Source organism: Podarcis liolepis (assembly GCF_965112155.1).
Source record: "Podarcis liolepis genome assembly, chromosome: 9".
NCBI lineage: Eukaryota > Metazoa > Chordata > Lepidosauria > Squamata > Lacertidae > Podarcis > Podarcis liolepis.
This window is the reverse complement of record NC_139564.1, coordinates 58,596,755-58,622,809: the sequence shown is the minus strand read 5'-3', so window position 1 is coordinate 58,622,809 and position 26,055 is coordinate 58,596,755. Positions and strand designations below refer to the sequence as shown.

At 43.8% G+C, this 26,055-nt stretch overlaps 2 protein-coding genes across 3 annotated transcripts in view; both read left to right on the top strand.

Annotated features, from left to right (window-relative positions):
- The window catches only part of LOC310686348 (syncytin-2-like), a 470,390-nt gene that overhangs the window by 204,284 nt on the left and 240,051 nt on the right, over positions 1-26,055 (top strand). The window lies entirely within an intron of this gene.
- Positions 8,622-26,055, top strand: part of KCTD8 (potassium channel tetramerization domain containing 8) — a 54,580-nt gene continuing 37,146 nt past the window's right edge. The window contains exon 1 of the mRNA XM_083460048.1: positions 8,622-9,564. Coding sequence (XP_083316174.1) covers positions 8,664-9,564 — 901 coding nt within the window. The 5' untranslated portion in view covers positions 8,622-8,663. The remainder of the gene's footprint in view (positions 9,565-26,055) is intronic.

Sequence of the window (26,055 nt, the reverse complement as noted above, 5' to 3'; positions counted from 1 at the left end):
CCTTACTTTTTAGGAGGGAAAAAGTGAGTCTTATAGAGCAAAAAATACGGTAATTTTATTTATACCTAGATCATCTGGCTGGGTTTCCCCAGCACCCTGGGTGGCTCCCAACAGAATATTAAAAACACCATAAAACATCAAACATTAAAAACTTCCTCAAAGAGGGCTGCTTTCAGATGTCTTCTAAAAGTCAGATAGTTGTGGCTGCCACACATCCAGAGAAGTCTTGATTGACCGTCAGGTGTTAAAAGCTTGAAAATGTGCTACCACAGTGCATCTTCACCAAATATGAATCTATAGAGTGTTGTGAGTTTGAAGTTGGTTGCTCTGGATGACCTCCTTGAATCCTTCCCATCACTGACTTTAAGACTTCGGTGAATGAGTCCTCTATCAGTGTAGGTTCCTGAGGGATACCTGATCAGAGCACTGGAGTTCTTAATAACTGGTGATTGGGAGTGGCCGCCAAGGCCATATAACACTGGTCCTGGAAGACCTACATTGGATCCCATGATGTTTCCAAGCACAATTCAAAGTGTTGGTGCTGACCTTTAAAGCCCTAAACAGCCTCAGCCCTGCATACCTGAAGGAGCATCTCCACCCCCATCGTTCAGCCCAGACACTGAGGTCCAGCTCCGAGGGCTTTCTGGCGATTCCCTCACTGCAAGATGTGAGGTAGCCGGGAACCAGACAGTGGGCCTTCTCGGCAGTGGCATCCGCCCTGTGGAAACCCTCTCACCAGATGTCAAGGAAATCAACAACTATCTGACTTTTAGAAGACATCTGAAGGCAGCCCTCTTTAGGGAAGTTTTTAATGTTTGATCTCTTATTGTGTTTTTAATATCCTGTTAGAAGCCGCCCAGAGTGGCTGGGGAGGCCCGGCCAGATGGGCGGGATATAAATAATGAGTTGTTGCTGTTGTTGTTTGTTAGGCTTTGTTAGGAAAATTCATTGTTGATTTTCCATAGCTGGCCCACAAGGACTAGGAAATGGGCAGAGAGACCAGGTGGGATTTTGCTAAGTCTTATTCAGAGTAGACCTATTGAAATTAATGGACCTAACTTAGAATTGTTCAGTGCCTAGCCTTGTATTTCAATGGGTCTGTTCTGAGTAAAACTTAGTTAAATATCATTCATGGTTCAGGAAAGGAGAATGGCTCTTTTCCTCACTGAGGGATGTGGTTATCCAGGGAAAGGACCACATAGGAGGCAGCGAAGAACCTTAGGTGCCACTAGCAACAGGAGCCACAGAGAGGTTACCCAACTACATCCAACCCAACAAGAGAGGTTATTGCCCTTAGGGGCATGTATGACCAAGATGGTACATTGCCTAATTGCTTTATCCATCAAACAATTGATCTGATCCTTTCACTAAGCTAGGATTCCCTACATATTCCCCCCCCCCACTATACCATCAGCATTTTAATTATTCATCTAATTTGTCCAACCCTTCGCCCCCGCCCTGCTTTTTTTAGTTTACTAAATTTATCCCGCTCTTCCTTGAGACATATTGTCAACTGACCTTTTGCCACTTGTCTTATTTCATTAGGATTGTTACTTATAGCTTTCGCCAACACGACTTGGTCTTGTGCTATTCTGACTTCATTCAGAACGTTATTTCACATCCACCTCACTCATAACATTATTTTCCGCCTCCAAAGCATCATTGCTGAGGTAATGTGTATGTGTTATTTGCTTCGCTTTGCACACTCTAAAGTGTTGATAAAGTTGATAATAATAATTCCAGTAAATGAAATGATGTGGTTGATATCACGACTAGTCTAGTCCACTCAATCCAAACAAATGGGATTTCTTATTCTACAGTATATACAGCCACTCCCAGTATATAATGAGTAAACTCAACTACAATCTTTTTCTGGCTGTAATCTGATCTTGCACAGACCCTTTATCATTTAATAGCCAAATTTATGTAATCTTCTAGCATGTTTTAAGTATAACCATACTACTTTTCTTTTTATTACAAATCAGCTGCAACTTCTTTTCGTTTTTTTATGTAGCATTTTAACAGTGTTCTGTTACAGAGCTTGGAATCTTGGATATTAATTTTATAAACCCCATATGAATCAATTATACGGCATGTTTTCACTTTTAAGATTGCATTTCCTTTTAATGTCTCCTTCACAAGCTCTTTTACATTTCCATTATTTTTATGTATCTATTTATAGAGATGCCACTCCATAAAGATTTGAGGATCCTTGGTGGGGGGGGGGGAGTCCTACTATGCCAATACATAGGTAAACAGCCTTATTTATCATGGAACGAGTTAGCTTTCTAAAAATGAAGTGATCTCATAGTGCAGGAAAAACGCTGAGCTGCTCATTGATTGATGTGGGTTCTAAAAATACATTTCCCCCCACTAAACATGCCAAACTTTGAAAGGTTGGCAAGAATCAAAGAAGTCATTCAGAACACAGAGCGAGAGAGCATTGTTGGGTGATTGGAAGTGTTTCTCGCATATTTTATCCTCACCTATGAATGGTTTCCCACTACTTTTTTTTTAATAAAAAAAATCCTTTGGAAATCAGTTCTCATGATTCCTTGGGGGAAGACCAATGCTGGATTTACATATAAGCTAAACAAGCTATAGCTTAGGGTCCTACTTTCTTGGGGGCTCCCCCCCCAATAAAGGAAAAAAACAACTGGATGTACATTTCCAAAATATGATAAAAAACAAATATAATAAACCTACACACAGCAACAGTGTTTTGTGTTGTGTTGTATAGGCTCCTATGATGTAAGTAATGGGTACCGCCTGCTAGCCTATTAGGTCCATAAATTACCATATAGCATATATTCAACACAAAAAAAGAGTGACAATTTGTTATTCACAAAGGACGGCTGGACATATAAAGGGCCCCATTACCTTCAGTAGCCTAGGGCCTCATCAAACCTAAATCCAGCCCTGGGGAAGACATGTGCTTTAAATGCCAGTTCCCAGCCCATGATGTCCATACACACTGATCAGGCTTGCATTCCTGTGGAGGTCACTTTGGTGCTGCTAATTCATTGCTTTTGCTAATAATTTTCTTGGCTTACAAAAGTACATAAAGGGTAAAGGGACCCCTGACCATTAGGTCCAGTCGTGACCAACTCTGGGGTTGCAGCGCTCATCTTGCTTTATTGGCCGAGGGAGCCAGCGTACAGCTTCTGGGTCATGTGGCCAGCATGACTAAGCCGCTTCTGGCAAACCAGAGCAGTGCACGGAAAAGCCGTTTACCTTCGCGCCAGAGCGGTACCTATGTATCTACTTTCACTTTGTTGTGCTTTCGAACTGGTAGGTTGGCAGGAGCAGGGATCAAGCAACAGGAGCTCACACCATCGCGGGGATTCGAACTGCCGACCTTCTGATCGATGAGTCCTAGGTTCTGTTGTTTAACCCACAGCACCACCCGCATCCCCTACATACATACATCGCCTCTATTTTCAGATCATAAAGTCCTTTCTATGGATCAGTTCTATTCGGTGTGACACTTTAATGTGTAGCGGTTTGACTCCACCTCCAGAGCCACACTCCATAGTCTCTTGAGACAGATGGATGCCAACAATTCCTTCCAACTTAAGATGTTAGGGACTAAAGCTGGAATGTGCGATATAACAAGCTTCTTTCACCTCCTCCCTATACCAGGAGGACCATTGATCCCAAGGAAGGACACATACATGCAGACAGAAGTCACTAGGTTTTATCACTGACATCTCCAGTTGAATTAGGGAGTGAGGAATCCATGACCCTTCTAGATATCGCAAAACTACAACTCCCAGAATCCCTGACCACTGGCAATGCTGGTTGTGACCTATGGAAGCTGGAGTCTGTGACATCTGAATAATGACAGGTTCCCCACCACTGAGTTAAGAATCTCAGGAAAAGACAAAAGATCCTGAGGTGCAATTGCAAGTTGTTATTATTGAGCTAAATTGACCAATAGTTTGACTCATTCCGAGTGTCATGTTCACAAGACTCTAGGCGTAAATCTCCTCTTGCAAATTTCTCTGTATTGCCTTTTCCTGTCATGTTTCTGATGCCAGTTTCCTCACTGGCAACCATGGACTGGATGATAAAGTTAGATTTGCATTATTATGAGGAAGACGCCACTGAATTCTGCATTTACATATGTTAGCTTATTAAGCTGCTTCGTAGAGCTTGTCACCTTTAACCTTATTCATGTATTGCAGCACTAACGTTAATTTATCCTTATGATGCATTTGGGAGACTGCTGTTTTTAAATGCAGCACCTTGCAATATGAAGATGTTTTACATTCTGATTACATTGCTTCACTGCAGTATTACGATGGGGGGGGAGTAGTCATTGCTTACGATTCCTTTTCATACATAACTGTACTTGGACAAAACCTATTGTGTTTATAATACCCATTTTTTATAAAATCTCTCTCTGTGTGTGTGTGTGTGTTTGTGTGTAAGAGAGAGAAAGAGAGTATACATATAAATATAAACACATAATCTTCTAAAGGGCAGTTCTCATTGGTATCATTCTTAATAATGGGGTCTTCCTGCCAATAGCATTTCACTATGAAGCAGCCCGGTGGACAGTTGCCTATTTCTCCTTCTTGGGCAAGGGTCTTGACTGGGTGTATCCAGGCACTCTGGGAGGAAGAGGAAACTGGTTTTCTAAATCCATTTCAATTGGTGTAGAGGTAGAGGTTTTGGCACAGAAACGGCTTTGGTAGCCCTGTACATTGACCTTTGTCAGAAGAGAGGAGAAATGTGTCCCTGTTACCGTATTTTTCGCTCTATGAGACGCACCAGACCACAATATGCACCTAGTTTTTGGAGGAGGAAAACAAGAAAAAAAATATTCTTAATCTCAGAAGCCAGAACAGCAAGAGGGATCACTGCGCAGTGAAAGCAGCAATCCCTCTTGCTGATCTTGCTTCTGTGATAGCTGCGCAGCCTGCATTTGCTCTATAAGACGCACCCACATTTCCCCTTACTTTTTAGGAGGGAAAAGTGAATCTTATAGAGCAAAAATACGGTAATTCTCTTTGACCTCTTAGATGCTTTTAATACCATCACCCGTGGTATCCTTCTGGAGCAGCTATCCAAATTGTGGATGGGTGGCACTGCTTTGCGGTGGTTCCAGTCCTACTTGGATTATATCGTTTCCATAGAGTGATGCTTTCAACCCCATGGAGCCTTCAATGTGGAGTTCCTCAGGAGTTTTGGGGTACATTGTCAGCAATATGCTGACAACACACAGCCTCCTTGGACTGAATGAGAGTCAACAAACTGAAGTTCAATCCAGTTAAGAATGAGGCACTGTTAGTGGCTGCTTCCCTAAACTGGATGGATGGAAGGTTGCCTGCTCTTGATGAGGTTACTCTCCCTCTGAAGGAGTGGGTGCATAGCTTGGGGATTCTTCTGGATCCTTTGCTTTCACTTGAGGCTTCCACCAGCTCTGACTGTTGGCCATGTTATGCCCCTATCTGGAAATGGATAGCCTAACTTCTGTTGTCTGTGTTCTGGCAAACCTCTAGGTTAGATTACTGCAATGCACTGTATGTAGGGCTGCCTCTGGAGATAGTTCATAAACTTTGGATAGCGCAGAATTTGGTGACCAGGTTGCTCATCAGTGCAAGATGGTTTGTGCATATTACAGCAGTCCTGGCCCAACTGCAATGGCTGCCAATTAGTTTTCTGGCCCAATTCAAAGTGCCGGTTTTGACCTATAAAACTTTACACCGATATAGCTGACTCTTGCAATAACAGTAGCCGTATAATACCTTATCTTGCACATAAGTGAATGGGAATAATTTGTGCTCCATTGTTGCATGGAGTGTGGACAGTACAGGAAAGAGTAAATAATTTCTGTTTTAGAATGCAGCTATAAATGCAGGGCACCCAGAGCCAAGGCAGATAAATGGCCGGGAGAGCAATAGAATGCAGCTTTGTGGAAAATATGATAATAGATTCTGCAAGTATAGCCCCCTGTGGAGAAATATACAACCTGAATAATATATTTTTGAGGAAAGAAAAGGTTTTGAATGGGGATATGTTGATACTTGGAAGCTACTGAAGCTACAAGTTCTACTATGTGCAAACTCAAAATAAATCAAGATAAACTGGAACTTAAAGTTCTAAAAGCAATGGTTCTACGCCACCTCAAAGGGCATAAAAGCACCCAGTAATGCAATATCTCCCTTGAGTATTGATATATTGCAATGAAATTTGATATACACTTTTACACTTTTTTGGTTTGCAGTTCCGTCTTCAGCTTGAACTCCACACCTATATTTCAAAGAGGGGGAAGGAATATGCAGAAGATACCCCAGTGTGATATCTGCCTTGATGAATGAGCTATCAGAACTAAAGTTGCCATGAAGTCAGTATAAAAGTTTTCACTTCAAGTTTGGATATCACGTCAATCATGCCTTTGGGTCAGGAAAACTGTAAAACATTTTAAAACAGTACTTTCCTTGAACATTGAAAAATACCAGTGTAATTGTATATAGTATATAATTGAAACATAATCAAATGAAAGTATGACTTCATTCCTCCAGCACCTCCCTGCCTCTATTTTCCAGTGTGGGGAAAATATGCAAAAATCGGTGTAATGTTATTATACAAGATTTAGCCTATACTTTAATTGCCACAGGAATAAAACTTGGTTACCTCTGCATCCTTATTGGTTTTGTGTTGCAACTGTGCCCAACTCTCTCAATGAACTTCCAGAAGGCAGTGCATCCATCTTCAGTCACTTGGTTCTCATGCATCAGCTAGTTCTGGCCATTAAGATTTATATACTGATTTGTTCATTAACATAACCAAATGGAAGGCAACTTTTTATTCCATGGACAGAAACTGTTCCAGCGTCTGCAAGTATGAGGCCTGTACTTGCAGGGCTAGATATCTGCTGAGAACCTAATATGGTAATATGTATCACTTTCTCAAAGATGCATTTGTACTTTGCACAACGCTCCTCCGATGTCCTTCCATGACGTCGTCGTCATTGTCAACTCCTAGACACTGGCAAAATTCTATTGTGGCTGAAGGGAGGTATTAATGTTTCAATTTCAGTTCAAATTTCCTGCCAATAACTGAATGGGATTCCCCCTCCCCAAAACTAGAAAATGCCAACACTGCATGACTATTGAGGAGGGGGGCAAGTATCTGCACAGAATTGCACCCAACATTAAATACCACTTGATGCCCCAGCTCTTTAATTTAATAGTTCTTCTTCCTTGCAAAGTGCTCTAAATACTGTATACCAGTTGCATCCTAAGCGGTGCGTTTAACCCTCCCCTCGCCGGCCACTTTCACGCCCTGAAACATTTTCCCCAGCTGCTATTGGGTAAACCCTGGTCCCAAGGCATGGACAGAGTCAAAACATTCAGGGGCGCGCGCGCATGCGCAGCAAGAGGTTGGCATCCTAAACCTTGCATTCTTACTCTCATGGGGCTCAGCGGACCTTATATTTCCGTGTAAACCTGATTAGATTCGGCTTGCAGGCGAACCCTCCTGGGCCCGGCCCCTGATCTGGAGGAGCAGCTCCGCAATGTGTTTCTACTTCACCTCTCCAATATCCTCTCACTCATAAACCGAGAGTTGGGGACCCTAAACAAGACCCCCAAAGCCACCTCTCTCCCCTTCCCAGCGCCCCGCTCCCTCATCCCAGCAACGAACCGCGCCTGCCCAGTCCTCCCGCCACTCCGCGCTTCCCAAGAAACACGACAGCTGTTCTGTTCGCAACGTCCCGGCCGCTTCTTTCGCGTGTGTTTTTTGCAGGCTGGGCTTGACGTCAGCGCGCTTTTCTCGACTTGCCGTCGCGGCGGGTTGGGAGTTGGTGAAGCAGAGAGCGAGAGAGCGAGCGGACGACGCTGTTGCCTCACCAGAAGCTGCTTCCCGCGCTGCGCTCTCTCCCCCCCCCACCCCGCCGCCCCGCGCTGCTGCTCGGTCCGGAAGGCGCCGCTGGTGGCACGCCGCTGCGCCAGAACCCGCGGAGTGGTGCATTTAGCTGACGGCAGAGGAGCGGGAGGAGTCCTCCTCCTCCTGCTCCTCCTCAGAGGGAGCCGAGGCGCCGGCAAGAGGGGAGAGCGGGGCGCGGGATGTCCAGGAGCGAGGCGCTGCCTCCTGAGGAGAAGATTCTCCTCAAGAGAAGATTCGAGCCCTCTAAGTGGGAAGTGGGGGGATAAAGGGGTCTTCTTCCTCCTCCTCCACTCCTTTAGCGCTGAACGAAACGGGACTTGTCTTGTGGGGAACAAACGAAGGAACCCGCTTCTCCCAGAAACGAAGAAGCCGCTTCTCCAAGAAAGGCGTCCCGCGGCTGGGGGGGAAACACCCTGTGAGGAGCAAAAAGGCGGGATAAGCGGACGAGCTCTCGAGAAGCCCCTTTCGTGAGAGGGAATCGCCCGAGGCGCCTAGAGAGAGAAGGGGGGAGGCGCGCGCGCGCGCAATCGAGGTTGTGCCACCGAGTGGCCTCTTGGCCAACTGAGGAGCAAGCAGCCCGGCCGCTCGGGCGCGGGAAGGGGGAGACGAGCGCGCACGTGGCCACGGAGGAAGGCGAGTGGGTTGGGCGAGCCCGCCCGCCTTCCGCGGCTGCTGCGCGCGCGGCGTCCGGAGGCACTCGCGGAGCGGCGGGCGCCGCCGTCCCTTCCCGCTCTGCGCGCGGCTCGCTGAGGTAAAGCGCCTCAGCCATGGCCCTCAAGGACGGCGGCGGCGGAGGGGTCAGCAGCGGCGGCGGCGCCACCATCCTGCCCATCAGCGACATGGTGTCGTCGTGCTCCTCTCCGTCGGCGCCGGGGTCGGTGGGCGCCTTCCCTGAGGTGGTGGAGCTGAACGTGGGCGGGCAGGTGTACGTGACCAAGCACGCGACGCTGCTGAGCGTGCCGGACAGCACCTTGGCGCGCATGTTCTCGCCCCGCCGGAGCGCCCCGCGAGAGCTGCCCCGGGACAGCCGCGCGCGCTTCTTCATCGACCGCGACGGCTTCCTCTTCAGGTACGTGCTGGATTACCTGCGCGACAAGCAGCTGGCGCTGCCCGAGCACTTCCCGGAGAAGGAGCGCCTGCTCCACGAAGCCGAGTACTTCCAGCTGGCCGAGCTGGTCAAGCTGCTGTCGCCCAAGGTGGCCAAGCAGAGCTCGCTCAACGACGAGGGCTGCCAGAGCGACCTGGAGGACGCCAACTCGCCCGGCAGCGGCGAGCTCCTGGTGGCGCAGCACCAGCAGCCGCGCAGCGCCGGGGAGAAGCGCGCCGGCTTCATCACCGTGGGCTACCGCGGCTCGTACACCACGGTGCGCGAGAACCAGGCCGACGCCAAGTTCCGCCGCGTGGCGCGCATCATGGTGTGCGGCCGCATCGCCCTGGCCAAGGAGATCTTCGGCGAGACGCTCAACGAGAGCCGAGACCCGGACCGCCCGCCCGAGAAGTACACGTCGCGCTTCTACCTGAAGTTCACCTACCTGGAGCAGGCCTTCGACCGCCTCTCCGAAGCCGGCTTCCACATGGTGGCTTGCAACTCCACCGGCACCGCCGCCTTCATCAACCAGTACCGAGAGGACAAGATCTGGAGCAGCTACACCGAGTACATCTTCTACAGTAAGTCCCCGATGCTCTTCCTTCCCCGGTGGTGAGAAGCTGGAGGTGGAGGCTTAACGCTTAGTAATAACATTATTATTATTATTATTATTATTATTATTATTATTATTATTATTAAGACTTGCCTGGAGAGCTCAGTTGGTTAGAGCATGGTGCTGATCCCGCCAAGGTTGCAGTTTTGATCCCCTTATGGGGCAGCTGTGTTTTCCTGCATTGCAGGGGGTTGGACTAGATGATGCTTAGAGCCCCTTCCGACTCTACAATTGTTGTTGTTTAGTCTTGTCCGACTCTTCATGACCTCATGGACCAGAGCACACCAGGCACTCCTGTCTTCCACTGCCTCCCGCAGTTTGGTCAGACTCATGCTGGTAGCTTCGAGAACACTATCCAACCATCTCGTCCTCCGTCGTCCCCTTCTCCTTGTGCCCTCCATCTTTCCCAACATCAGGGTCTTTTCCAGGGAGTCTTCTCTTCTCATGAGGTGGCCAAAGTATTGGAGTCTCAGCTTCACGATCTGTCCTTCCAGTGAGCTCTCAGGACTGATTTCCTTCAGAATGGATCGGTTTGATCTTCTTGCAGTCCATGGGACTCTCAAGAGTCTCCTCCAGCACCATAATTCAAAAGCATCAATTCTTTGGCGATCAGCCTTCTTTATGGTCCAGCTCTCACTTCCATACATCACTACTGGGGAAACCATAGCTTTAACACTCTACAAATTATATGACTCTGTTTATACGTTGCCCATCTGGCTGGGTTTCCCCAGCCACTCCAGGGTTCACAAAAGTGATTTATAAATTTTTTTTTGAAGGCTCCACAGTGAGAGATGGAGCTAAATCGGTCTCTAAACATGTGCAGAGTGTATTTTAGTCTCCCTCCTAAAGGACAAGGGGAAAGGATGGAAGAACAGAGGGAACCTGGCAGCTTTCCATGCAGTCCTGCATTCTCTTTCGAAGAGTTTCCAACCAGATGCTGCTGGGAACCCCCAAAGCCCTGTGTATCTAGTCAGGCTCGATCCCTGACAGTGCTGGCTTTAGTTGCTGGGATATGGAGGTTAGGGTGTTGCTAGGTAATTGAAAATATTTCCCTTATTTCATCGCTTTAGTTGGTCCCCTTTAGATGTAGTTGGTCCCCTTTAGAATTCTGCATTAATTTGCCCAGTGCTGCGGGCACTCATGTGTAGAAATGTCTCATTGCAAAGAATCTCGTCTTGTAAAGCCCACTTAGGCTCATACATACTGCAAAAGAAGAGAAATTTCCATGTGGAAAGTAGCTAAATAAGTTACAACTTATCCATTAACTACCACTGCACCGAGTATACCACAAATCTTTATCCCTATACGTAGTATTTAAATGTGTGTGGCAGGAAAAAGAAGAGCCCTTACTAAGCCCTCAGTTTCTAATGTGTAATCTATTTCGACTTGAAACAGAACATAGTCCTGGAAACCCAGCCAGATGGGTGGGGTATAAATCATAAAATTATTATTAACACTTTTTGAACAAATTCATTGAGATTTGCATACCATTTATACATTGGGCACCTGTGCAGTGAAATACCAGTAGGAGGGCAAATTTGACTTTTTCAGGATGGGAAAGCTCTTCCCAGATAAGTTTAAGAACTCCTGACATTGTCTCATCCCAAGGCAGATACACAAATTCATGTTCATCACCCACCTGCTCGCTACTGTTGGTAACTCAAAACCAAATATGTGAACTGTTTTCCTGGGAAAGTATTGCTTAACTTGAAACTGGTTGATACAAAAAAGTTCCATATGTGGTGATATCACCACTTTGTACTTGAGTGTGTGAATATGCATGTGTGAAGTGGAACTCAACCCGTATTTTTAGTCCTCAAATAAGTTGTCTTGACCTGATGCAAGTTGTTCTTGATCATTTTACTTTGAACCAGTAACTTAAATCAAGAGGATCAAGTTGAAACTTACTGTGGTGGCACCAAGTCACTAACAGCTTATTAATATTATGGTTGTTGCAATTGTCAGTCTTTGGAAATGGGTGAATGGGTTCTTATATTTAAGGTTTTAATATTTTTCCATGCAAAAAGTTTGGAGCTCCCCGTTCCTGCCTATCAAAACTACTTGAAGCCCCCTCAAAACCACAGCCTTTCTCCTTTTTTAAAGAAAGGTTTAGAGAGTGATGCTGTTTGACTTTGAAGGTTTCACAGAGTTTGTTGAAGGAAGCTTTGCACAAGATTAAAGAAGGCAATGCTAGAAGTAAGGAAGGGTTTTTAATATTTCATCACTACATTTCCTTCCATTCTCATTAACTACAAAGTAAACAGACTCCATCTGGACACATTTCAGTGGCGGACAGAACAGCAAGAAGGGTCTCAGTTTTCCAAAGGGTAGTGAAAAGATAAACCTCAAAAAGAAAAAAACAACAAGAAGCTTCTCAGTAGGAAAAATTCTTTAAATAACTCTCTCTTAGGTTCGGTGTGCATAAGTGTACTGTACAAACTTCAAGACATTTGGAAATGAAAAAATAAACTGTAGCTGCATACTGCTAGATGGCATCCTTAAATCTCACAAAGTACATGTGTTGAACGATAAGTAGGAAGTGATTTGAACTAAAGAAAAGCATAACTGGATTCCATATGCGAACGTCTATTTGGCAGATTTTTCCTTCCCAAGTCTCAGTAAGCTTTAGGTCTTTTTAAAAAATGTTTGAAAGGGTTTGAGTTAAGTCCTGTATATGAGAGACAGAGTGGAGTGAGTGTAATTTTTCCTCTTTACTTTTGTGGAGGTGCCTGTGTGTTTATGCTTTAGCAAAGGAGGGAACCATGGATAGAGGAAATTGGAGCACTCTAGTGCAGTGGCTTTGTGACTAGGAAATGACTGCAATTTAGCACTTTTAAACAAATCAAACAAAATATAATGGGAAATCATTTATGGATTTTCACTGATTGGCATATTAAGCAGCAGCTGAGGACAACTTATGCACCCATTAGGCTTTTTGAAATTGCTGCCAGCTTCCTATCTGTGACCATGTGCAGGAGAAAACATATTGCAGGTCATTACACATCTGCCCCTTTTTTGCAGTGATATTGAAAAGCCTTCCCACATTCCATGTGGTGGCAGCTGCTGGTTGTAGTGGTTTAAGGAGACCACCTTGAGCTTGGTGGTCACGCGAATCGACTTTGAGGGCCAAACTAGACACAAAGTTAATTGTATGAATGTAGTTAACATGCACTTTAAAATATTAATATGTAAACAGCAGTCACGGGGAACTTGAGGTAGCATTGCAACCAAAGGGAGTGGACAGGGAGAGTTTAGCCCTTTCACGGTTCCCACAAAATACCCCCAGCTGCTACTTGTACTGGAAGGTAAAGGGACCCCTGACCATTAGGTCCAGTCGTGGCCGACTCTGGGGTTGCGGTTCTCATCTCGCTTTATTGGCCGAGGGAGCCGGCGTACAGCTTCCGGGTCATGTGGCCAGCATGACTAAGCCGCTTCTGGAGAACCAGAGCAGCGCATGGAAACACCGTTTACCTTCCCGCCGGAGCGGTACCTATTTATCTACTTGCACTTTGATGTGCTTTCGAACTGCTAGGTTGGCAGGAGCTGGGACCGAGCAATGGGAGCTCACCCTGTTGTGGGGATTCAAACCGCCGACCTTCTGATCGGCAAGTTCTAGGCTCTGTGGTTTAACCCACAGCGCCACCCTGTCCCTGTACTGGAAGAGAAGCCTCAATTTTTGCCACTCCAGCACTAAGCATACCACTTACAGTCATGCAGCTCACAGCTCGTTCTATTCTGCGCCCCTTCACCCTTCTTTTCTTGTCAGTGACTTCCCTATCCCACCCCACTTTTACCTTTCTAGTCTGTGCCCCTCCTTGTGGTTCATTTTGACCTTTAACCCCATTTCTTCCACTTTGGTGTCCCCGGTCAAATCCTGGGCTGCTTTCTGCCCTCCACCTATCTGGTTCCATCTCCTTGATGTCCAAAGGGTTCCCTGCAAATATGGACTACAAACATTAAACGAGCAGACTCTCCCTGGTACATCCAGTTATTATCAGTTTGGTTTGTGTCTCATGAAAACAGCTCCAGAGAGGTAGGCCAATGGAAGATGGTGGCATGATGGTGCTATTTGGTTTTGCCACTTGTTCCCAAAATCTGCATGCTTACAAATAAGTCTCCAAATCTATTATTCCAGCTTTTCTTATAGGTGTAAAAATAACTATCAGAATAATCTTTGTGTTGCAGAGTCCTGTTGAACACTGAGTGTGCAATTGCTAAGTTTTTTCTCAACTTTGACTTCTGCTCTAACAGACTATCTAGACTTAATTACTCTCTTCCTTGCTACCTCTTGTATCAGGAACAGTATTTACAAGGACTCCTACCTGCCATATTAAGCTACTTGTAAATCCTGGCAAGACAGAGACTCTGTGTGTGATTGGTTCTTGCATCTGAGAACTTGGCCAACAGCCTGCCCTGGAGGGAATTGTACTCACTATGAAGGAGTAGGCAGGCAGCCTGGGTTTGCTCCTGGATCCAGCTTTGTAACGGAGGCCCAAGAGATTTCAGTGAGGCTGGTTTACTAGCTTCAGTTGGTACCACAGCTGTAATCATTCCTGAATCAGGAAAGGTTAACCACAGTAATTCAGACATTGGTAACTTGAAGACTGGATTACTGAAGTGCAGTCTGTTGTTGTTCTTGTTGTTCTTCTTCTTGTTGTTATTGTTGTTGTTGTTGTTTTATGCCCCGCCCATCTGGCTGGGTTTCTCCAGCCAGTCTGGGCGGCTTCCAACAGATTATTAAAATATAAGAACCTATTAAGCATTAAAAGCTTCACTAAACAGAACTGCCTTCAGATGTCTTCTATGAGTCTGGTAGTTGTTTTTCTCTTTGACATCTGGTGGGAGGGCATTCCACAGGGCCAGTGCCACTACCAAGAAGGCCCTCTGCCTGGTTCCCTGTAACTTGGCTTCTCGCAGTGATGGAACCACCAGAAGGCCCTCGGCACTGTACCTCAGTGTCCGGGCAGAACGATGCGGGTGGAGACGCTGCTTCAGAATGTTCTACTGATTTTAATTGTGTTTTGTTGATAATTTATTTTTTCCCCAGTATTTTTATTCATTTTCAAATTTGTGGCTACTGTTCTATTTATTAAAATGGTTCAGTTTTATTTTGTATAGCACTTTGAGTTGAGGGAGGTGGTGCTCTGTAAGTCTTTCTAAATAAGTACATGTATCTTCATGTCGATGGGGAAAGCCCTGCTGGGTAGCTCACTGATATCAGAGGCTCTTTTGGTGGGAACATTGGACATAGCCATCTTTGTTGTGGTGCCCTAGCTTTGGGTTACCCTTCCTCAACAGATTGGTCTTATGCTTCTGCTTATGGCATTCTGTTCTGCGCTGGAGACTTAAAAAAAATAAAAATCCAACGGGGTTTTGGATGTGTGGCTTTGTTGACCCTAATACAGTGGTACCTCGGGTTAAATACTTAATTCATTCTGGAGGTCCGTTCTTAACCTGAAACTGTTCTTAACCTGAAGCACCACTTTAGCTAAAGGGGCTTCCTGCTGCTGCCGTGCCGCTGGAGCCCAATTTCTGTTCTTATCCTGAAGCAAAGTTCTTAACCTGAAGCACTATTTCTGGGTTAGCGGAGTCTGTAACCTGAAGCGTATGTAACCTGAAGCGTATGTAACCCGTGGTACCACTGTATTATGTTGTGTACCCAGAGTCCTTCTGCTGTAATATTTGTATCTCTTTGCTTTTTGTTTCTTTGATTATTTTTGTACTTTGGGGTTGTCTTAGACTTGTGAACCACCTTGAGTGTCTCATATTGAGGCAGAAGTTTGGGGTAGAAATTGTTTTAATAAATAAAATTCTCCCAGCAACTATATTGCCTTTGGTTATACCACTCTGTGTTTCATGGGCAGTTGTTTTAAACTCAGCCTCTGTCTATGACTATCAACCTTTTGGATGCTATGCTGGAGTCTGCAGGGGAATGGGACGGGACACATATCTAACACTGAGGCACCTTACTGAACCAGACTTGCTTAGTTTCAGTTGCAGGCCTGCATTATGTGCAGTGAAACCATTATCTGGGTTACATGCTCTGTATTAATGTGTCAGTTAAGGACACAAGAAGAGCTTGCTGCCAATGTCCCATCTAATTCAGCACCCCATTCTCACAGTTGTTGACACAGCTCTTCAGCAAATGTGTTTACAAGGTCAGGGTTTCTTTTTTTAATGGTAAGGGGGTGGTCAAATTCAGTTTGCTTCTCCACAAAAGATTGTTTGCACATGGCTCTTAATGTCCTTCTTCATTTGAAAAACCCAGTGGATCTTAAGGGATTTCACATTTAACACGTGAAAGATTCTGGGGCTATCTGTTCTGTGCTACTGTGCTAAGCTTAGGTTTATTCTTGCAATAAATGCATTAAAAATATAACTTTTTTAAAAAATCTGTCCAAATAATGTTGCTTAGTTTTCCATCTGGAGTTACAATTCTCTGCTCCCTCTGCATTGGTGGTTGCAGAAATTGTCACAGCCAAGCAAAAGTATTTTATCATCAGCCCTTTTGGGACATGAGCTCATCATATTCTTTTCTTAATATATACCTATAAAACATATGACACCTGTCCCAAAACTGTTGGAGGGCAGATTGTAAACGTAAATGCATCACTGGAAGAGATGAAATATTTTCTTTCTGAATCTGTTGACTTTATAATACCGCTGACTATCCTGAAGAAGTGAAGCACATTGATATCACATTGATTATTGGATGTAACTTAAAGTTTGTTTAAAAATTAAAAGGGAAAGTGTCAGGACAGACTTTTCATAAGTCTACCTTTATCAAACAGTAGCATCAAAACTGTTCTATAATCACAAAGTTTGTTGGGTTTTTTAATAACCTGATATTAAGGGGCAAACCCTCTGAAGGTGGCCAGCAAAAATATAATCAAATAACCATATAAAAAAATAAGTTCAAATTACCTGCAAACAACTTGTAAAACATGTTACTTGTGCATGGCTTAGAGACAGATGCATTTAAGCAGTATATAAATTATCAAAAGGGATAATATAAATTATCAAAAGGGTGGCGCTGTGGGTTAAACCACAGAGCCTAGCGCTTGCCAATCAGAAGGTCGGCTGTTCGAATCTCCCGCAACCCCACAGTCGGCCACGACTGGACCTAATGGACAGGGGTCCCTTTACCTTTAAATTATTAAAATAAATAGTAAATAAAACAGCGCAATTAAAACATGAAAGCCAGCATAAAGCCAGAAGTCAAATGCCAAATCAAATAAAAGAGTGTTTACAATCCAATTAAAAGTCATTAGCCAGAGTGCCATAAGAAATCCCTCTCCAGGTAGCTATGAGGCCACTACTGAAAAGTCCTTGTCCATGGTACCTGCCAACCTGATAGCTCTTAGCATTGGGGACAGGACCTCTGAGTTCATCTCCAGGCCTGTGCTAGAGGCAATCCTTCTGGACTCCAACTATTTAAGGCCATTAAGAACTAAACTAGCAGTTGAAAGTGAGCCCAGAAGCAAACACAGAACCATTGCAACTGGTACATTAGTATCACATAGTTCAAACTTTCATCTGCCACAAGCATCTTAGCTGCTGCAATCTGTACCAGTGGAAGTTTTCAAATTGACTTTCATGGTCTAAAGTATTATAGGAATCTAGCATGGATGTAACCAGGGTGTGTATGACTGAAGCTAATAGTTAATTGTAAAAAGTTCTGAAGATACATATCTGAACTTTGCTCTATCCGCTGCATCTTACTACTTAGGGGAGTTGCTTTCTTACAGTATGTTTTGTGGGAAAAGTATTCAGCTGTTTGGACTGCTCTTGCATTGATTCTAGAACAGGAGCCTTCAACTTGTTCAGACCAGGGAGCTTCCCTAAGACAAAACATGCAGCATGGGCACTATTTTGCACCATACTTGCCTCAGGGCTCAGCCACACTTCCACTTGTCTCATGCTTAGAAAGCACGGGTGTGAGTGGTTTTATGCTGGACCCACACTTTCTAGGCATGAAAAACCAAAACCCGACTGATGTTTGTTCTGATAGAGCTTGTGAGGCAAGCAAAGTCTAGGTGAGCCCTCGGTTCCTCTGCTCTCTTCTTCTGTTCTTTCCAACACTCTCCTCTCTCTGTATTCTTTCATTCTCTTTCTTTTATGGCAACTACCTGGGGGGGGGGAGCGAACATGAAACTCCCCTAGGTTGCATCATGTCCACGTTGTATTCCTGATCCACTTGTTTAAAACCAGTGTTCTAGACATTCATGGACATTCTTCAGGCTTGTAGGATCTACTGTTTTACAGATAGTAGAACAGAACAGTGCTGAAGGAGTCAGAGCCAGATGAAAAATGGCGCCTCAACTCATTAACCATGTATTGAACCATGTGTTCCTTCAAATCAGTGGGTGGGCCAGTTTTGCACCTTATTTACCTAGGGGCTGCCTCTGTTGTGTGCAATTTGAATACAAATTGCCTTTCTGAGGGGATAGGCACTTCGGTTAGGGAGTTATGATGAATGAAAATAGTTTTGAGTCTCCTTGGAAACTAGAGTTGTTAGACACAAACTACAGATCATTGCCCCTTTTCATTTATATTGTGAGCTTGGGGAAAATGTAACATTTTGAATAGGCAACTTGCTCAAGACCTGCCTGGCACTTCTGGAAGTCTGAAGCAGCCCTGAGGCTTCAGGAGCAGCCTAATTTTGTTTGGGGTGTCTCAATGCACACCTGCTTAGCACCTTGGAAGACCCCCAAAATCTCTCTGAAGTGGCTTGATTCAGTTCAGGGGTTTGTATGAGCACAATGCACATTATAACGCATACACTTACAGCCCTCACCTAAGGTGACTATAGACAAGTACAGATGGGGAGGCTGGTTTGTTGATTAAATGTGTGCCAAAATGGAGGCAATAAAGTTTGCCTTGTACTATTCTGTTGTTTTTGTTGGTTGGTCTACTCTTAATTACTGATTCACTCTGTTGCTACAGAGTAAAGCATTAGTTCTACCTAACTCTTCATACAATAGTGCAGCATTTTGTCAAAGTTTCTAGTTTTGTTTTGTGGTTCATATTTTGACTGTCAAAAGTCAAGTCATATCAATAACATATAGGTTTCCAAATAAATATATGCAACGTTATCCATAAATCAATTAGCATTCTTTTGGGGGGTGAGTTGGAGCATGTTGATTTCAAATGGTGTTGTTCTTGTTTTTAATTTTAGTGATAGTGTCACCTGTATTCTAGTGGGAAAGTGTGTGCATGTTTGTAATGCATATTTTTTCATGTATATCCACTATGCATCATGGAAGAGTCAGTTCATTATATATATATATATATATATCTCCATCCCCTGGGCATTCAAAGTTAATAGCTACCAGTTATCAATATAGTGGTACCTCGGGTTAAGAACTTAATTCGTTCTGGAGGTCCGTTCTTAACCTGAAACTGTTCTTAACCTGAGGTACCACTTTAGCTAATGGGGTCTAAACCACTGAGCCTAGGGCTTGCCAATCAGAAGGTCGGTGGTTCAAATCCCCGTGACGGGGTGAGCTCCTGTTGCTCGGTCCCTGCTCCTGCCAACCTAGCAGTTCGAAAGCATGTCAAAGTGCAAGTAGGAGGTTTCTGTGTGCTGCTCTGGTTCACCAGAAGCAGCTTAGTCATGCTGGCCACATGACCTGGGAGCTGTATGCCGGCTCCCTCGGCTAGTAAAGCAAGATGAGTGCCGCAACCCCAGAGTCGTCCGTGACTGGACCTAACGGTCAGGGGTCCTTTTACCTTTTAACAATATGTCACTATAACAGCACAAAGTCTCATTTCTTGGCTCCAAGCCACAGAAGAATATGGGGCTTCTCTCATCACCCTCTGCCAGAGGGCAATAACTCATTTGACATGTCAAGGGTGGTGTTGATCCCATTACTATTCCACTGTTAATACAGTACTGGATACCTTCAGACAGCAAAACATTGCCATGGGTTTAACACTTCTGGTTTTGCACACAGGAGGAAGTAACGCTGAATACTATAACTGTTGTCACTACAATTCAGAAGTGGAAACAAAGTAAAATTTTAGTGCATCTTTTCAAAATTATCTGCAGGGCAAAATATCATGCACATTTCTAGTGCTGGATAAAAAAAAGTATTTCAAATACCTAGGTGTCACTGTTCCCCCTTTTGAGTTCTGAAAATTACTGTGATTAGGTTTGTTGGAAATACACAGCTTTTTCTGGCAATTACAGCTTTTTCATTTAATATGTCCCATGTAGCAATTTTGAAGAGTGCGTGACAGAAGCCTAGTAGATGGAAGCAAGCAGCAAATATTAAATTCTACCAGCTCAAATTCTCAAAATAATATCAAGTAATTTAACTTTTTTTAAAAAAAAAGTGCTGGAAACTAGTTTTGTTTTCAAATAATGCTAGTGTGGCTTGGCAGAGCTTATCCAAAAACATTTTGTTGTTGCTTTCAGAGTGACAAAATAAAATGGTTAAATGTTACAAAGAGTTTTACATAATTTTCAGGGTAGATATTTCATTGTGGCACAGCTCTCTTTGAATTAATGAAGGGGTCAAATGCGAGCCCATGGCTGAATACCTGAATTACTCTCCTGAGACACATCTATTTGCCTTATTCTCCACTCGGCAGTGGTTAGGGTTTGAGTTGTGCCCCCAGACAAATGCTTCTATTGACTATGAGATAGAAAATATGTAAAAAAAAAAAATATGTAGCAGTATTTACATCAAAGAAAGTAATATGACCATGATTTCCATCCTTTTAAAGCCCCCTTCATTGCTAATTGATCTTCTAATGATCTTAAATGACATTTAAAACTTAGATTTTGCCCGATGTGGATCTTGAAAATACATTAACTACCAGCTTATTTTGGTACGGATATGAGTTAGATAATCATTTACGTGGAGACTGTACTCCTTCCATCATTTAAAATACATGGTTGGATGTGATTATCATTATTGCTTTTTTGGGGAACATACATTCTGCCCATGCTCAGAAGCAGTCTTGTTTTAATATTTCGCATGTTTAGAACGCGAGGTGCCCCTTACTTAGATGGCAACGTATTTGGATTATTTTCATTAGAGCTAAAATGCAAATCAATTAATAAAACTTTCAGTTTAACATGTTGTGTTAAAAGCTGTTCATGTTCTGCCAAGCTCCAAAAAGCTGCAAAATTACAGCTGTTAAAGATGACACCTTTAACAGACATGTTATTTAGGCAATATAGATATGATATGGTTTGGTATCCTATCCTATGGTTAGTTGCGGCTTCACCAGTACCTTGGAAGATGGCTGGCTGTCAGGGACAGAGTGGTGGCCCTAACCCTTCAACCTTGCCTCTCCTACACTGCCAAGTTTCATATCAAACATTTTCTAGGTATAAACTATAGAACCTACTTCTGTGTCCCCCCCCCCCCGAGTTTCTCATGATAATGGCAGAATGCAGTTTTGTTTACTGTTCTTAACACAGGACCACAAGTGTGGCCCTATAATATTTAGTTTTTCACATGCACACTGGGCATTTTAGACTTGAAGGATGAAAGAATGCCTCACATCCAGCAAAAGAGGTCTGATTGTGTGAACTTACTCCTTGCTTCCTCAAGAAAAGATGAACACACTAAACAAGGCAGAGCGTGCAGCCCCAATTCTGTGTGGTTGTCTGCTCTTCGTTGACACTTTGTTGACATAATTCATGAGGGAGACTCTTCCTGAGTGAAAATAGTGCTAGTATTATCCTTCCTGGTGCTGCTCAAATTTTTTTTTAAAAAAATGTCAGCACCAGTTTCTCTCTCCCATCTTCTCACTGCTATCTGAGTCTCCTACCTTATAGACCAAGTGGGCAGCAAGGAAGAGGAGAGATCTTTAATTCCCTCTCACAATAGCTCTGCCTATTGGCGGCTGATCCTGGCAGTGTAGAGCAAACACAGAATGGAATTATCTGTAGCTTGTGCTATATTTGTTCTACACTTGCTCTCCCATTTCATTTAGGCAATAGGGACAAGCTGCACTTGCTCATAGCTGTCCACTTTTCCCTTTTCTTGCCAGGAATCCTATTCGGAATAAGGGAATTTCCCTTAAAAAAAGGGAAAAGTTGACAGCTATGCACTTGCTTGCTGCTGCGAAGTTGGAGTATATCGCAAGTGTCACAACAATTATGTAGTTCAGAATGGTGTTTGGGCTGCCATGCCAACTTCAGGTACAAAGCTTGCCTGGAACTATACAAAGTGCAACCATCAACACATGAAATCTGGTGCCTTTTATGTGTGTAAAAATTTCAGTTCCAAGTACACTTATTAGGGAGTAAGCCAGCCAGACTTCTGTGACTTACTTCCTTGTAATTACCATCTAATTGCCCTGCATATATTTGAATTAATATACATATTTGGCAACATTCTCTTAGTAAAATGCTTTACTACCTATTCTGTTCCTAGCCTGCAAACTTTCACGGCAAAAAATATATATCTCTGGACCTAAATCTTATTTTTAAAAATTGTACTATGCTTAACAGAACAAAACCTACTTGCACTACTGCTAAAAAAAAGTAACCTAGAAGACCGGGAGAGGGATTTTAGCATCATAGTAATGAACTCTTTAGAATGTTCTGAATAGATGGGATACACTTATTGATACTGCTCTATAAAGATGTCTGAATTTATGCTGTGATGCTTCCTTTAGTGGAAAAGCTACAGGGCTTATATCATCATTGTAAAAGAGGTCTTTGCTCAACAAGAAACAGATGCTGCAGAGTAAACATCATGCATAGTAATAAGGTTTCATTGCTGGAAATTCAGTAACTGATGCTACTCTTACCTTCTGGCACCTTAAAGACCCCCCCCCCCTTTGATCACTTCATGGGGAATCTGTTGATAAAAAGCTGCAGTGACTCATTTGAGGAAATGCTAAAGATATTTGAAATGTATGAACTATATTGTTACTTGGATCAGACTGCATGTCCAATTCCCGCCCCCGCCCCCCAAACGACAAAGGCTTCACTTGTTTAATATTAGCATGTGAGTCCAGAAGAATTTTGCAAACTTTGCAGCGCTGGCTGTTCCCAATCAGTGGCAAAAAAGACTGAAGGAAAAAGCAACATGGCTGGAACACACTATTTTTTTCATGAGTTACCAGTGTAGTTTCTTGGATTGAGAACTTTGAGCAGTTCCTTGTTGGCTGTTGTGAAGCTCTGAATAGTATGAATCTTAATGAAGGCAGCCTATGATGCATGCAGCTGGTTTGTGCCTGGGGACTAATTCTTGACAATACGGCAGAATAATCTGCCCTAATCAGTCTTTTGCCATGAAGCCGCTAGGTAGCCTTACACAAGCAACTAACTCTCAGTTGCTCCCTCCTGATAACGTTGCAGAATAGTGCTGAGAGACATTTTTTTAGCTCCACAGCATTCCCACCTCACCACCCTTTCCAGGATAAGGTTAGGGAGCTTGAACAGAGGTCGTTCCTCCACTGTCTCCCTCTGCCCTAATTTTCACCATATCATTCCATGGATAAACTGGGCTGAAACTCAGGGGGAGAGCATATACTTTGTATGCAAGAATCCCAGATAAATTCCCTGGCAGCTCCCTAGGTATCAGAAACTGGCTAGATGAGAAGTGGTGGAAACCGTAGGACTGATAATAATAATAATAATAATAATTTATTTGTACCCCGCCCATCTGGCTGGGTTTCCCCAGCCACTCTGGGCGGCTTCCATAGAAACCAAAAAACACTAAAATATCATACATTAAAAACTTCCCTGAACAGGGCTGTCTTAAGATGTCTTCTGAATGTCAGGTAGTTTTATATCATTTTGACATCTGATGGGAGGGCGTTCCACAGGGCGGGCGCCACTACCGAAAAGGCCCTCTGCCTGGTTCCCTGTAGCTTTGCTTCTCGCAATGAGGGAACCGCCAGAAGGCCCTCAGCGCTGAACTGAGAACCTTGCCCCCTGGGGAAAGCAGAGGTAGAGGATTTGGATTCTCAGTCCTGATGGTGGACAAATGGACACACCCGGGAGGAGGGGAAGAGCTGGGAAGTACTGGAGATTGGGAGCTTGGAGGATGAGGAAAAGGAGGAAACAGGCAGGTGGCCCAGCACAGAGCAAAGACAGGAATCAGCAGCTTCACCACAGAGCCACCCTGACAGTTTTTCTGCTGACAGCATGCAAGCCTCCCCCCCAACCCCCCCCAAGGCGTCTGATTCCTATCACAGAGCAGAGAGCATGGCAGAAATAGAGAGGGTCCACTGGGGCTCCCTGCCAGTAGTGTCCAAACTTTTTTCAAAGAGGGCCAGATTTGATGAAGTGAAGGGCCATGAGGACCAACCAAAGGGCCGACCAAAGTTGTTGACCTTTTTAGCATTTCACCCCAAAGTTGTTGAGCTTCTTTTAGGCCCCCGAAATGGACTTTGGACATGCCTGCACAGAGGGAGGGACCTGACACATAGGGAATGGGGTGAAGTGGGTGGTACAAGTAGCCCAAGCAACTGCAAAGGCCAAAGTGGGAGCATATCTCCGAGGTCTCTGTATGTTCTCTGTTCTGCTTCCTTACTAAAGAAACTTAACTGCAAGTTAGCTGGTGTTTCCCTGACTTGCTCTGATCTGCGAATGAGATGTTCTCTTTTTCATCTCCCTGACACCAGGTAGGGTTGGGAAATACTCCTGCATGAAACTGCAGAGAGTGACTAGGTAGACCATGGTTTGACTTTTTGTAAGGTGCCTTCCTGTGTTTCTATGCTTTCAATATCCCCTATGTTATATAGGCATGTAGGTCCATGCCAGGCCATTTGTGGCTTTTCCTTTTTTAAAACAAACAAACAAACAAAATTTAAAGTTATCCATTTCTGCATACTTAGGGAGTTCCCCAAGTATGTAAAACTGTAAACCATCCCTTGTTTTGGGATATCCCACTTGGCCCATCTGAGTTTGGTATTGGAGGGAATGACAGTTACCTTTTTGGATTGGATGACAATACAAAATAAAAACGGTAATTTTTCTTCTTTCATCTGACTTTCTAAAGGGGATTTTCTGAAAATCAGTTAAACAAGATCCAAACTTGTACATGTAGTTCACTTAGCCTTTCTGTTTCTTTTTTTGAGACTGGAGAAGCTATTATACTGTTGTACCTTGGAAATCAAACAGAATCCGTTCTGGAAGTCTGTTTGACTTTGAAAACCAAATCTCAGCTTCTGATTGGCTGCAGGAAGCTCCTGCAGCCAGTCAGAAGCCACGGAAGCCCCATCGGATGTTCTGGTTCCAAAAGAACGTTCGCAAACTGGAACAATCACTTCCGGGTTTGTGTTGTTTGGGAGCCAAAACGTCCGAGTTCCAGGGTGTTCAACAATCACGGTACGACTATGTAGCTATGGTAGACAACATAACTATAGAGTGGTTTGGGGGTGTCATGTTTAGTGCAAATAGGATTAGAAATTTACAAAATCTTCCAGGGTTATAAAGAACTCACAAGTGTATTGAAATATGTACTCTTTTGGACATCGTTTAATAATTAACAACAATTTTCAATTATTTAATTAATTTAAGGATTGTTATTCCACTCTTGGGAAAAGAAATTGCTATAGCAATTTACATAAAACAGGAAAAGCAATAATACAATCGTGGCATACAGATAGCACATTTTTAAACAAAAAATGGCAGTGGCAAAACAGCATAAGAAACTTCAGAGATAATGAACAAGGAAATCCTGGTTTCCACATTCCTGTTCCACTCAGCAGTGCTTTACTCTCCTATTTGGCGATTTATTGTTACCTGAATCCTAGCTTATCAAGTTTTGTTGTTAAAGAAAAAGTAGCTATGGATCTTTCCATAGCAAGCCAAGAGACAAACGTGGTAAAACTCTTGTCAGGACTGTGCCGTTTAAGCCCTTTGATTGTACATCACCCTGTATTTGATTGATTAACCCATGTAAAAAACCCAGTGCACCTAGAAAGCTAAGCCATCAGGAAGAGAGCTAAGTTCTAGTGCAGAGTACACACAGTTCACAGAAGTGGTCGAGTTGCCATACTGCTACTTTCTGGCTCAGATTTTTCTTTAGTCGTCCTTTTTCCTGCGTAGTTTTACAGAGTGGTTTTGATCTACACTAGATGGCAGTACACCGGTAGGATGGTTTGGTAATCTGGAACGGTTTAATAACCAGCTTTCTCAAGGTTAAGGGAGAAATCATCTCATTTACTGTTTTCCTTTGCATACAAAGAACTGAAGAACTGCAGTTTGGTCTTGACTATAATGAAAGCAAGTAAATCTGAAGTACACTGCAAATGATCTTTCTCTCTCATGCTTGTGAGAACTAGTCACATTCCTTCCAGAGAGACTCGATTCAGACTCGATTACTGTACTCTCTTCTCTTTTTGCCAAATACAAATTCACGGGCATTTGAGTAGTGCATTTCTGACGTTTTGCCTTCTCAGCTTCCCTTGTGCATCAAACAAAGGGTCTGTTTAGTCTGGTATCCTCCTCTCTGACCTATAGCCAGCTCATCCTTGGGTC